Raw genomic sequence first — 14,256 nt, 5'->3', positions numbered from 1 at the left:
ATTTAAACAAGATAGTATTTCAAGTTTGCATGTATAAGCAAATTATAAGTACAAGTGAGCACATCTCACTTAGCATCACATCCTGCTGTAAAGCAGGTGGCAATCCTGAGTACTCGCATACAGAGTGGGTAAAGAATTGCCAAAGTTTCAAGAAGCTAACATTAGGCGTTTGTGTGTATAAAGCAAACTTCAGTGAGCCACTGCCTTTTTTTCTTATCCCTCCCTCTTTTTCTTTTTTTTCCCATGTATTTTGTTTTTTCCTAAGATCTACAGATAGTTCAAAGCTGAATTGAATTTTCAGCCTGCTTGAAGAATCCAGAGCTGAACACCAGTGATGAAAGTATTGATGATTTTCCCCTCTAGAGCCTCATACTTGGTATCTGCTTTTACAATCAAATCAAACCACTGGAATTAATAGCTATCTTAAAGACCATTGCCATGAACTATCATTAGAGGCAAATAAAGCTACAGAAGCAAATACAACCAAAAAATCTGATGTCCACATGACTTAAAAATTGTTGCAATAAGAAAGATGAGAGTATGTTTATGGCTCTGGCAATAAAAGAGATGACATCTGCAAGTCTCCTTCTACCTTATTTCCAACGACCACAGAGAAAATAGTTATATGATCTGACATATTATAAGCCATGAAACCCAAGGGTGGGAAAAGCTGAACTGACCTTGCAGGAGAGCTTGGGCACATTTAACAAGTTGGAGATCTAGCCAGCCATTCTCCCTGCCATGTCACACAAAAGTTACACAGCATTTCTTTTCCATGCAAAGTGGTTGTTAATATTCCCACACCACCCAGATACAAAGCTGCTGATTCTTGATATCCCACTTTTACTGTTGGCAACTTTGGGTCTTTCAAATCATAAGACCGAAAGGTCAAGCAAAGTTTGGTTATTTGTAACATACATCGGGGTAGCTGTGTCGAGTTAACATTTATTTGTACAGCTCTTTGGAACTGTCACTCACAGAGAAGTAGGTATTACTAAGAGAAGTAGAGCCTGACCTCTTCTAGCTATCACCAAGGCCAATTGCTGCAGCAGGAATTCTCATCTTAATGCAGGTAGACCTGCAAGTGCAATTTTTATTCACATCAGTAGGAATTGTGTTATATAGACACATATAAAGGTGTTATATAAATAAATCAATATATCCAGCACTGTGTCCTTCAGAAGGAATGAAAAACCCTGCATCAATTATTAAAAATTACCTAGATAAAATGTGACTGTATTGCAGTAAGGTATGCTTTTAAACTGTCTGGGGTAAAACAAACGATGTTATAAATTACAGAGCCATCACTTCTTTAAAATGCAATCTCAATTATGGAATTATTTCATATTGTGTTAAATAGCACATTTCTCTTAATGAACTGCCAACCTCTGTTCATGTTAATCTTTTTCTTTGCATATCAATTTTTTGTTCTGACTGATGATGAATTGTTTCCTCTTTAATCCACATCTTTTCCAGTTATCCTTTAATTTCCACATCACTGATTATTTCCTGTGTAAAATAAATCTTCATAACTATTAGCACATTAATGAAATTAAAATTAATTTGAAATTTGCTATAATTTTCTCCGTATATAATCCAATATATCTCTGAAATAAGGAAACATTAAACAAAACCATAATCAGACCAAGAAAGCAAAGGCGGAGGGTATTATGGGATCAACCATATATTAGCTATAGCTTTACCATAACTGTAATAGTTGTTTTGCTCTCTAACTGCTGAATCAGAAACAAGAGAAGCTTCAGAGCAACAGAGTTTTAAAGAAAGTTCAATATTTCAAATACAGGGCTTGTAGCCACTGTAGTCAAAAGGCTATGGACTAACGCTACAATAGAGGCAAGATGTGTAGGAAGAGAAAATGTTCTCATATAAAACTGATGGAGAACACATGACTAAATATGACTTTTTTTTTTCTTCAATTAAAAGATTCACTTGTCTTTACTGCCCAGATTTTAAATACATCTACAGATTCATTTTGATGGATGGATCTCTCTTGTACAGTCAGCAGATCTCAGTTCTCCATGGTTTTTGTGCAATTATCACATAACTGCCTGGTTCACACAGATGGGGAATACAGGACAACAAAAATAATCATGTGTCTGGTAATAATGAGATCACAGTCAGCACTGAGCTATCTGCAGTACAGATGACACCTAAATCTCATGTTCTTAAGTACAAAACCCTGAAACAGATTTTTCATCACAGTTGTTTTAATGGTGTCGTAACCAACTTCCTTTATTGCCCTTAATGGATAATTAAGATGCTTTCCTCCTATTTAAAGGCTCACTATAACTCTTAACTTGTAAAAATGGGAAACTGGATTGAACCCAGGGTAACCTGAGATGCATTTAACAGGGGACCCATTTAGTGAGTCACACCAATCTCCAGAGCTCCTTAATGGTTTTAAAAAAAGAAAACAGAAATTTCCTTTTCAGCAAATAATCCTACACAGTGCTTCTCAGTGGGAAGAGTGTAAATTACAGTAATACCGTAACACAATACTTCAGTAATAGCTGAAAAGACTAGTATATTTGAAGAATTTTAATTTCAACTGTTAAAAGCAATCATTGAAGGCTGATATAGAAAAAAATTCAGTGTGTGGTTCTGCTCTGTACTTACTATTAGTAGAGAGAAGCTAAAGTCTTAGTGAAAACAGAACCTTGCAGTTTCTGCAAATTGCTGTATCCGGATAGTAATCCTGTGTCAAATGTATTTTTTCTTCATAGGCTATGAAACCCAATTGCTGTTAATAAGGCATTATTCTTGCATTGACTCTCACAATGGCAATTTTTTTATCTGTATTCACCTGATACCTCAATAAAACCATTAGATCTATGAAGCAAATTAGATGAAAATCCATGATGAGAATGACAAATCAAATAGATAGGAGAAGCAAGAAGCATCTGTAGTGGTATTAGACCACACATGCTCCTACATCTTCAGCTCTAAACACAGTTCTTCAGCCCAAACGCCAGAAATCAGATCTACCCCGTTTTCACTACTGTCACTTGAAACATATGCATCTCCTCTCTACTCTTCACCAGAGATCTGGACAAGATGAGGGAAGGTCACAAGCAAAGCACATGAAGACCTTGTACCTGGATCCCCTAGCTACCTATCAGCTCTGCTCCTAAGCTCTGGGCCCCTGGATCTAGAAAGTAACAGGGATGGCAAGGGTTTTTTTCACGGACTTGGTAGTGTGCAATTTAGTTTATGCCAGGACAAAGGCACAGAGTCTGCTCTGCTGCTCCAGCTTTATCAGCTTCTGCTCTCAATGGAAAACACTGTATTTACAGTTAATTACAGAAATAACTGCGTTTCATACAGACCTGCCACCTAACTCGGGTTTGAGGAGCCTGGGTTTCACTTTCCAAGTTCCCACTTCCTTTTTTATAACTTAATTATAACACTGTCACTGAAGTAATCTTCATTTCTTGATATTTACTACAAATAGAGCCCTCAAAGAAACCCATTACTGACCTTCCTGGGGTGTACAAGAACAAATTCTTCAGATTTCAAAGGCTGTTATCACAGAGGAACAGGCTGCACCCAGGAAACAGCAACCTCCCACAGGGATATGGGAAAGAAATGCCTTTTCCATCTCTGTTCAGCTCAGACAGGGTGTTAAAGGGGCCTGTGGACACACATCTGGGGTTAGTTGGTTCCCTTTATCAGCAGCAGCCTCTGATAACAACTCCAGACAGCTTCCACCAGTTTTACAGCCCCCACAAGGCCTGCTGTTGAGGCAGCCAGAGCCTGCTGTGAGTCAGCTGCATCAGAAGTGATGCAGGCTGCTCCTACAGCTCAACCCAAATGCCAGGTGGCTGCAGTGCCATGGTCCACTGTTCCTCAAGCACACTGGAAGCCAGACCAGAAGGAGACAGCCTACATAACTAGAGATGCTCTCACAGGCGTTTTAAACAATAATTTCATCAAGCATCTCCAACAATATGATATACAATCTCTTCAGATATGATGACAAATCCTTATACCAGCATCTTCAAGAACTGATACTCTGTGGAGCATTTACACAGAAAAACACAGCAGTTATCCATGCAAGCAATCTTTTATGCAATCCAACCTTTCACATGAATCTTCTATGGTACATAATAAAGAAATTCCTCATGGGATTTTTTCTGTGAAAAAAAGAACTATTTTTTTTCAAGTTGTCAACATAGCTTTGATCATTTTTACAGTAAACTATACAGCAATATTCTTGTCCCCCATGACATATCTCCAAGATGCTCCCCACAGAAAAAACTATATGGAAATTCATGGAATCCTCTTTAATACTCAGCTGTAGTTTTAAACTGCAACTCCATTGAGTATAATTCTCCTTATTACAAATCTCAAGCCTCTTTGCTCCTGCTATCTATTATTAATCATCCTATGTATCTAGAAGGATGCATGGTTTAATCACACTTACATGACTCTTTCTTTTACTAGATCACAGGGCTTTATATTAACAGAACTCCAAAAGCTTAAGGCAGGACTTCCACCTTAATGCAGGCCTCCTGTAACTCCTTACTCATCCAAGGAGATCCCCAAAGACAACAAAAAGCTGACAGGAAAAGCTTCAGGTCAGTGTTATTTGGGAGAGTAAAGCAAAGACACTTCCATTAAGACTGTTGTGCTGTTTTTCCCTCCAAAGCCCACTCCCACCAACAAGAAAGTAACTCTGACTGCAAGAACAAGCACTAAATCATTAAAGCACCAAGTTCCTGATGCTCTTCCTCATTCACTTTGTGACACTAGAATTCACTGCACTGTTACCACAGTTTGAATATTTTTTAAATGAACAAAACAAAAAAAAATGGGGTAGGGAACAGGGAGAAGGGAATATTTCTATTCAAGTCTCAAAAATAAAACCTCAATTAGCAACTTTTCCTATCCTTGGAAATTATAGTCCAGCTAAGAATACCTTCTACACCTGTTGTGTCATACTTTGAAACTATTTTGCAGTTCTGCCTCTCAGGTGCCTGCATAGTCATATATTGTGTCTTGGGGCCATGGCATAGAGAGAAAGTCAGATGTGATGATATATAGGTCCATGCACTTACAGTAACTTCACAAGCCAAAACACAGACCAAACAGGTCTTCAAACTTCATTCACCATCTCTGTACAGTTCACTTCTCTTGGAGGCAGAGCAGAAAAGACAAATGGCTTCAGGTAAGTTTCACAAACAAGCAGTCCAGTGAAATCTCCAGCAGCAGGCTCATCAGCTCACAGGTGAAGCTGGACAAGGGACCTGTTAATTTGGCAGTTTCTCTCAGCCTCAGACATGCTACCACTGCCTCACATGTTAGTCAAGTTTAAATATTTTGTTCTCTACACCCATGCCCTGAGGATTTTCTCAATGCATCCAAAGGTGATGCCAGCATGCCTACTCTCAAAAGCTATGGAAATGTTTTATCCAGAAATATATAATAACAAGGGCAACTATATATTTTACAACCCAGAAAGCACAAAATTATTCTAACTAAAGGATATGTAAAAGTAGGCATACTGTGATCAGATTAAAGGTCCACATTGTCCCTGGAAGAGTCAGAATATTATGCTGTTAGTGGATGGTTTGGGACATAAAATAAGAAACAAGAAATAAGAGTAAATCCTTCCTGGAAATCCCACATGGATTGTTATATGGAAATAATGTGGACTGTTATATGGAAATCCCACATAAATGCTTGTTATCAGCTATTTAAGGACCGTGTGCTGGAGTTACTATGTATGAGAATCTGGATGCAAACATAAGATTAGCCAATCTTGATGTATAACAGCATACACAATAGCTAAATGCCAATACCCAGTCACTAAAACCAAAAACAAAACTGAAAAAGCATGGTATATACTGAATCACAGAGCCACACAAAAAGAACTTGCTTAGTCCAAACTGCCAAACTGCTCAAGGCTTTGTCCTGTCAGTGAAGCATACACATCCAAAGGCCAATAAATGGATCTGTATACAGTGCAGAGAAAAGTTAAAGTGAAAAAATTACTAACCAAAGGCTAAGGAACAGTTACACAGCCCAGTCTATGCAGTTACTAGCATAAAGCAAAAGCCTTTATTCATTTAAGTTTATAATTGTTTATGGTGTTACTCATTAAAGGTTTCTAATACTTTATTTCTACTCAAGTCATACATATGTGCAGGGGAATATAAACAACCCCATAGACAGCTAAATTCACACCACAGGATCAAAAATAATTCTTGCACTTCATTTCATGAGGAGAATTCCTAATACACTTTAATTTCCTCTGGAATTTTAATTAGATTGAAAACAGAATGCAGGAACGGAGTTCAAGGACTATTTTTCACAGCAACAATTATTCAAGTTGTAGTCTCCCCTATTATATCTTCTCAAGAAAGCCATTTTTCATAGCTCATCCATTTTTAATTTGATAAAGCCTCTATGTTCTGTTCTCCCTTTTCATTTGACTGCTGAGTCTTCTCATAAATGTTCATTTCCTAGCAGCTATAGCACAATGAACAGAAAAGCAAACCACCGTTCATCTGAACAAAGACACTCCTACACAGTGGAGTATCTATGTCTGGGAGCCCTGCTGTAGAAAAACACATGCCCACAGTTATTCAAAGATTCCACTTCAGCTGCAGTGCAATGCACTGGCAGACATGAATAGCCTTTCTTTTACCTTGTTTATTCAAGAACTATGATCCACTACAGCCTGCTTTTAAGTATTTGATATTCTACACTGAGAAGATTAAATAAGCCTGACACCAAATGAAAAACTTTGCCCATGCTGTTGATTTTTTGTAAACTTATGAAACCAAAATCTGAAGGTCTTGTCCTTAGAGACTAAAAGGCCTTTGCTCTAAGACTTTATATTTATTGTGCTAGCAAAGTCAATTCTACCTCTGACAGAAACTGATTTCTTGATAGGTTCTCTCCTGCCTTGAGTGCATTTGAAAGCAAAACACCCCTAATTTCCATACTGCTCCTCATGTAATTAATCAAACATACAATCTAAACTGACTTCCTTTCCAAGCACATTATTGCAAATTAGTCATTCATGGGAGAAAAACATAAAGAGAAACAGGACTGTATTTTACATTTTGTTTAAGAAGAGTTTTTGTACTGGGAAGGTGGAAGATGGGCTATAATAATACAGCTTTTAAATAAGTAAATATGCACATGGGTGCACGCAGAGAGCACATGGGTGTGCTCTTATTTCTTATTGTCTCCAGCAAAAGAGGTCATAACCTTTCAGACTTTAACCTCATCACTTCTAATTTTTCATCTTGTTCTCTGAAATTTAACCCATCTGGTTTTCAATTTTATGAGGTCATGAGCCATAGACGAAAATCTAACTTAAAAAAAAAACCAACCATAAATTGAGATATATAATATTCTTCAAGTGTATGAGAGAATCTACACAGATGTTTCTGTTAGGTCAGGAGAAACTTTTAACAAACAGAAAAAACTTTAGCAGCAGCACCACCACCAAAACCCCCCACACCATATGAAACATTTTAGGTACAGAAGAGTTTGCAACATCACCTACAGATTCTTCAGTATCAACCAAAGCCAGAGCACAATCGTCAGAATCTCTTGAAGGACTTGTAATAAGGTGATTCTCAGAAGTCAGATAAGTTCACAGTGTTTTGTACATACAAATGATACATCAAAACTAGTAATCGCAAACAGCACAGCACCTTTAACAGAGGACTAACTCGTACATCATTGCAAAAAACACAGATATATGAAACAGGTGAATCATTAAGAGATTAAAACTCATAGTGAAATGAAACGTGCAGGAACGCTTTCTTTAAGCATTCTTAGAAACACTTCTGGTACCCTCCAAGTTTTGAAAAACAGCAACAGAAGATGGTATTTAAAACCAGTTAATAATTGTTTTGAATCCTATTTCTCTAATTGCCTTACAATCCAAAGGCCAATCAAGTTCTTGTGGACTGTGTCCACCTGAATTCCTGTTCTTTTCTCCAGCATAGCAAATACACACTGAGCTGTTAATTGCAGTAATGCTAATTAAAAGACAAAAAAACATGACTACATTAACAGTGAAATTGCCAATTAGCACATACGCTCCCTCATTACTGCTGCTGCATGAAATGCGAAGCCCGATGTGGATAGTAGTCATAAAAATAAAAGACATTTTTAAACAGCCAATAGGTCACATTTTCAGCTTACTGCAGAAGTTCTGCTGGAATCAGTAGCTGAGAAGTTGACCTACAGGAGAGAAATTCCTACAACAGTTTGTTGAAAGCACTAAAGAAAAATATTGCCATTTTCCACATCTGCATTCACAATGGTTTCCAGAGGAAACAGTACTTGCCCCATTATAGTAACTAGAAAGCAGCTTTAAAAATTAAAATTCAGAACCAGAAAAAAGGCTGACTGTTCAGTGGACAATTTTCCCTTGCATTGTACTCCACATAAGGTTCCCCATAAGGGACTAAGGGATACTGAAAGCAGCGTGGGTGATCCTAGTGTCCTTTATTCTTGAAGGAATAATTATTCTTGTATCCTTCAGTCTCTTTCAATAACCATTTAATGCAGTTTAATCCAGGTCTCCACAACCCTAGAGCTGATTCCATAAAGTGATTGTGCTCTTCATATAGTCTATATTTGCTTAGATCTCCCTCTTTTTTTTTTCTTTCTGTTTTTTTCAGAGGTCTCATGGTAAATGAAACTGAAATACTTTCAGCATTATCTTCCTTGTGGGAACTGGAGTATATATTCGGTTTTTATTTGCTCCCTTTTAATCAAGCATTTTGTTGACCATAATCAATTTCTTCACTCAGGAGAAAAATGTGCAATTATCTACAATGAAGAAGGTGTGTCTAAGGAATAGGGTGGGGGGAAGAGAAATCAATGGAACCATCTGTCTGACATTCCTACAACATTATAAGAGACTTGTAATTAACTGCTTGCCTACCAAAGTCTGCCAGCTTTAACTCCCCCGTGTCACTGATCAGAAGATTCTGTGGTTTCAGGTCCCTGTGCAAAATGTAACGCTGGTGGATGTAAGAGAGTCCTCGCAGCAACTGAAATAAAAATAACTGAAAAAGAGGGGGACAAAAAATGACCTCTGTTAATATTTTGCATATAACCACAGATGATTTCTTCACAATATGCAGGGTGCTTGCATATTGTGGTAACATTGTGTCAGAATTCCTCCCAAAATGGTGTTAATTCCCACCCAAGTTTAACACAACAAAATTTCCACCTAAAAATATGCATTTTGCAAGGACTAACCCCATCCTCCAAACCCTACTGTATCATAGATGCAATTTGCCTGCTTTATACAGAACATGAGCAATACAACCATGTGCAGAAGGCTCAATTTCTACCAAATTATAATTATATTCCATTTACCCATATGGCTTTAGAGATTAGGTGGTAGCCTGAAGACAGATGTGTATCTTCACTAATTATAGGATACAACAGTACAGGGTGCATAGAGATGGGGGGATAAGGCTGGGGGATGGGACACTGGAGCTAAAGCAAAGAAGAATTTCATAATACAACAATAACATGTGCAGGAAACCTGCGAGTATGACAGGTTTTCTCCTTCAAAGGTTTTTTTAATGGGAATTGCTTAAGTATTTTTCATCAGGAAATAGTAATTCCCACTGAACCTAAAGATGGCTTTTGAAATCTACTTATAATAGTCTTTAAGGTAAATTTAGGTAGCAACCTAACTCATTCCCCATGTCTCTTCTAACCCTTCACTAGACTCTGCAAATGCCTTCCATAGAGCCAAGCATTGATATATTTTTGTAATTTGTAATTATGAACAAAGACCTGGATGATGGAGATCTTTTGTCCTCCCCTTTTTATCTCCCTCTCCCATCATTCTCCTGCATTCTTATAAGGCACCCCATGTGAAAGGCTGTGTTACCCTCATGGATTTTGTCAATACAAAGGGTGAATAAATGTTTCCTAGGAGTTTTCTTTCCACATTTTAAAAATCTGAACTAAAATACAGACCCTTCATATTGAAATATGTTAAGAAATACTACAGTTTCCAGATGGGAACAAAAGAAGACTTGGCAAAGCCAAATATGCAGGATTCAAGAGTATATATGGACCTCATGCCTCAGAGCTCAGTAGCTGGTGAAATGTGCTCTCTCAGAAGATATGGAGACCACACCAAAGATTTGGAACAAGTCAGCCCGAGCACATGAGAATTTCTAATTAACTTGCAACACAAGCATCCTATTTAGTGACTGGTGAAGCGAGGAGACATTATAAAAAGGGTTACAAAATCTGATTATAAAAGAGAATAAAGGCTGGCATTAAAGAAACAGAAATGTCATGTTACTGAAGTTGAAATGAATTTAATTGCATTTCATTTTTTCCCTGAGTGCAGACACAATACACTGTATGTTTAGCTATTTAGCCAGGGCACAAAGAGCCATATCAATCACCTTCTTGCCAGGGCTGGGTCTAACAATGTGCTGAGGAAACCTAAGAGCAAAATAAAGAAACAAAAGAAAGAATAGCAGGAAAGTCATAAGTAACATGCACATTCCTTTTTGAATTGCGGTTAAAATGGAATTCATGGTACGCAAAAACTATTTTAATAAGGACAGGAAGCAGAAACGGCTTTCATTACAGCCATAAAATGCAAATTAAATTTTAAGAAATTACTTCAAAATAGTAATTTTTTAATAGAAAGACAGGGAAAATATCCAGTTTACTAGGTGAAATCAGTGATATTTAACTTCAAACATTATTTTTGAATATGCAAAGAAATTTCAATTATCATGTTATCTTACAGCACCATAATCTTTATAATTTGAAATATATTTGTTAATGTGGGCTTTCATTTAGCTTTAATGCAAAGAGTGAAGTGATTTGATAGGACACGCTAAGGGAAAAAACCCAAGAATTTCACAGCTAAGCATAATAAACATCTACTCTTGAGGACAGGTTTGGAACATAGTTTTATTCCAAACTTGTAGATATGCTGTAGTCATCAAGTACTTCCACAAAAGTCAATTAATTCACTCATATACACTGTATCAATTGTTTCCTCCTTGGAGGGAGATCATGAAAGAGAAGGGGAAAATAATCTCCCTGAAATAGACATGGTAAAAACTCAGCCATTGTTTTGTTGCTTTCTCCTTTCCTCTTCACCTTTGTTTTCATTTGGTAATACTAAATGGCAAAAGATTTAAGTGAAAACATAAACCAAGTGCCCAGCAGCAGAGCATTCTGCAAACCACAGGCCCTTTGGGATTGCCTGGGCAGAGAGAACAGTTAAAGAGGCTCTCCATTCCCAATGGTTCCCCACTCCACAAGAAGAAAAGACAAACTGGAAAGAACTGTTTCTGACGCCTCAGGAAACACTTCTGCCTTCTTACAGTCAAGTTCCCTTCCCTATGTTTGAGGAAAGCCAGGGAAAAGAAACCCAAGAAACCTATTCCCCTTCAAGACTTACTGTATTACCTTCATAAGGCCAGAAACGAATGCTAGATGAGGGACCATCACCTCTTACCCATATACATGATGTGAAATTGGTATACCACCTAACATGGTTGTACCCTGATCTTTCTTTCTCCTTCCTCCACCTTGCTCAGCTCTGATTACCATGAAACTTCAGCCAGAGGCTTCTGCAAGGGTTTTTGAACAAGCAACTGAACTGCCATTTCTCCAAGGCCACAGGATGGTAGCCCTATGTCCAGAGGACAACTCTAAAAGGAGTCAATGGCAAATTCCACATGCACTGCAACGGGTTGGTTAGGAGGGTAGAAACAACACAGATTCATGGTTCTTGATCTCTTATGTTAGTAACTTGCATATTTGCATGGCTAATTGTCAAATAACCTGCAATAAACTAACTCGTACATCACTTGTGAACAGTTTATAGTTTATTAGTAAGAGCAGAGGTTTGGTGTCAAAATTAGAATCACAAAATGACAAGGGTCATTGTGATAAGAACTGGAGAAGATAGAAAAAGGGAATGATATTTGTCTCTAGAGGCTGTGTTACAGAGCAACATATTTTAATGAATTTTTCTCCTTTGTCAATAAGAAAAATGTATGCAAGTAAAAGCATGCTGAGTTTTATGGACCATGATTTTAAAAGAGTATTAGCAGTTCTTAAAACTTACAAGAGAAAGCCCTCAACTCCACAAAAAAATTAGCACCTACACAGTCTTTATACAGCATAAGGCCTGGAAAGCTACTTGAGTTACATGCAACGTTTGACCAAATGCCTGTTTAAACTAGTTAGATTTTCTGAGAGACTTGCCAGCTGCCTGTATGAACAACCCTGCTTTCACAGTGTTTTTCATGAGCCTGGGAGGTTATACAACCTAGACCATTATACACACACATCTAATAGCTGCAAGATAGCTCATATGCAGCAGAATGTTTAACTAACTTGGTGGCCTCTGAATGTCACCTTGGGTCTTGAAATCTTCTCATCCAAATGAGCTTATAAACTAAACTTTCACAGGCCATCCAAAACATACATAATAGGTGGGACTGATGGGAGTTAACACTTTCTGACTGAGTTTCAGAAAGCTCTGACAGGTCTAACGTTCATATACAGGTGATCTGTGCAGAAGTGCTCAGATAACTCCACGACACCTCCGTTCCCAGGCATAGTAGAGAGTTTCTGGCAAAGGACACTGGTGTAAATGAAGGGTAAACATTTACAACACACCTATAAAGATTATCCAGAAACGTACATTTCCACACAGTGTCCTGGGCATCAAGGACCCCAGTGACAAGAAGGATGATGCCCAAGAGGACAGACTAATGAGGCCCACTGGGGGGGGTTATGTCTTTCCCTGATGGCACTGAGGATTTCTGAATTATTTCTTGCATCTGAGCTCCCTTACCACATGTTGTACTGTGGGAATAAAGTATTTGGCCCTAGATACAGAAGTAGAAAGCTGCATGGATCTTTTAGTCTATTTAATATGCACAAAGTTCTTAGCTCCGCTCTCTCTGCAGCAAGAAAATGTAAATGGAGCTGAGATAACATGGACCAGGAGTTCACATCAGTTCAGAAGAAACCTGAAAGCAAGGCTGGATTAATGTGCCAATCTTTTAGCGAGATCATATTGCTGTATTAGCATAGTTACTTTTGAAAAGTAATATACAATACTGCACAAGCTTTATTATCACTCATCGCTGAAAAAACTCCTGCTTGCTATATGTATAAAAGCACACCATCTGGGTATCATGTAATCATCTGAATTCCCTTGTGTGTATTCAGCATCAATCGGTATCATATTCTGTCTTAATAGGCCATGAAATCTAAAAACAGCAGTAAAAGAAACCCAAGCCAGGACACCTCACCTCATGCTTGCAACCAGTGTACTTCTCCCTATCATCCAGAGGATATTACTGGCTTCTGTGAATTACTGGCTATTTACAATGGAAAAAGAGGTGATAAATCCCCACAGTACTATCTCGCAGCCTTGGAAATAGACACAACTGAACTCAATGCTCCACATTTGGGTTTACTAGATTGTTTGTGGTTTAGATCTACTTGTTTTAAAACATTAACCTAAGAAAAAACTACCTGTAAATATGTGTTATCACAAAAGCAAGGAGCTCATCAACCACAATCTTTTTTATCACCTAGCTGAATAAAAAATTGTTAGCCATTTGAATCACTGTGATTCATAATAAGCTTTATCTCAATAAAAGGCTCTTCGATCTGACCTCTCTGGAACCGAGTTCTTTCCAAATGAATTTTAAAATAGTTCACTCCAAAATGTATTTATAAAGGCTTCTAGCTTGCTCCTGCATTCCTTACACAAGTCTTACCAAAGAGAATGTCACACAGAAATGCATACAATACAGCCACTGGGAATGCGGACCACATAATTACTTTTTTAAAAAAGATAAAAGATACAGATGTTTTCACTCACTTGCAGCAGAACTGCAAAGGGAAGAGACTGGAAAGTGTTAACTTGTTCACTTCTATTCTCCTTTATATTCTTTTAATCATTTTTTGTCCCCTCTGGCTACTACTGCAGTTATTTGCAACGAGGAAGGTGTACTTAATTAACTGAGTATAAAGACACTCCCTTATGGTCAGTTATAGATGTCTGCTAATGTCCAGTAAGTGGAAGACTCTTTCAGATTTATTCTCCTGAATGGCAAAAGTAAAAATAAATTTAAATCTTCTTTTCTACCTTTCACCAATTATTTCCATGCTGATCTAGGTCAGAGCGGCAACTGGCGCCTCACCAATTTTAAAGACAACCAAAAAATGTTTACTTCATGCCTA

The 14,256-nt window shown here is 37.7% G+C and overlaps 1 protein-coding gene across 2 annotated transcripts in view; it reads right to left on the bottom strand.

Moving 5' to 3' along the window:
- Window positions 1-14,256, bottom strand: part of CDK14 (cyclin dependent kinase 14) — a 318,203-nt gene that overhangs the window by 145,538 nt on the left and 158,409 nt on the right. For both annotated transcript variants that reach the window (XM_005152937.3, XM_031052481.2), the window contains exon 8: window positions 8,936-9,059. In XM_005152937.3, the coding sequence (XP_005152994.2) occupies window positions 8,936-9,059 (124 nt within the window). The remainder of the gene's footprint in view (window positions 1-8,935; window positions 9,060-14,256) is intronic.

The sequence above is a fragment of the Melopsittacus undulatus genome, chromosome 1, assembly GCF_012275295.1.
Source record: "Melopsittacus undulatus isolate bMelUnd1 chromosome 1, bMelUnd1.mat.Z, whole genome shotgun sequence".
NCBI lineage: Eukaryota > Metazoa > Chordata > Aves > Psittaciformes > Psittaculidae > Melopsittacus > Melopsittacus undulatus.
Note: the sequence above shows the minus strand (reverse complement) of the source record. Positions and strands in the feature narration are given on the sequence as shown.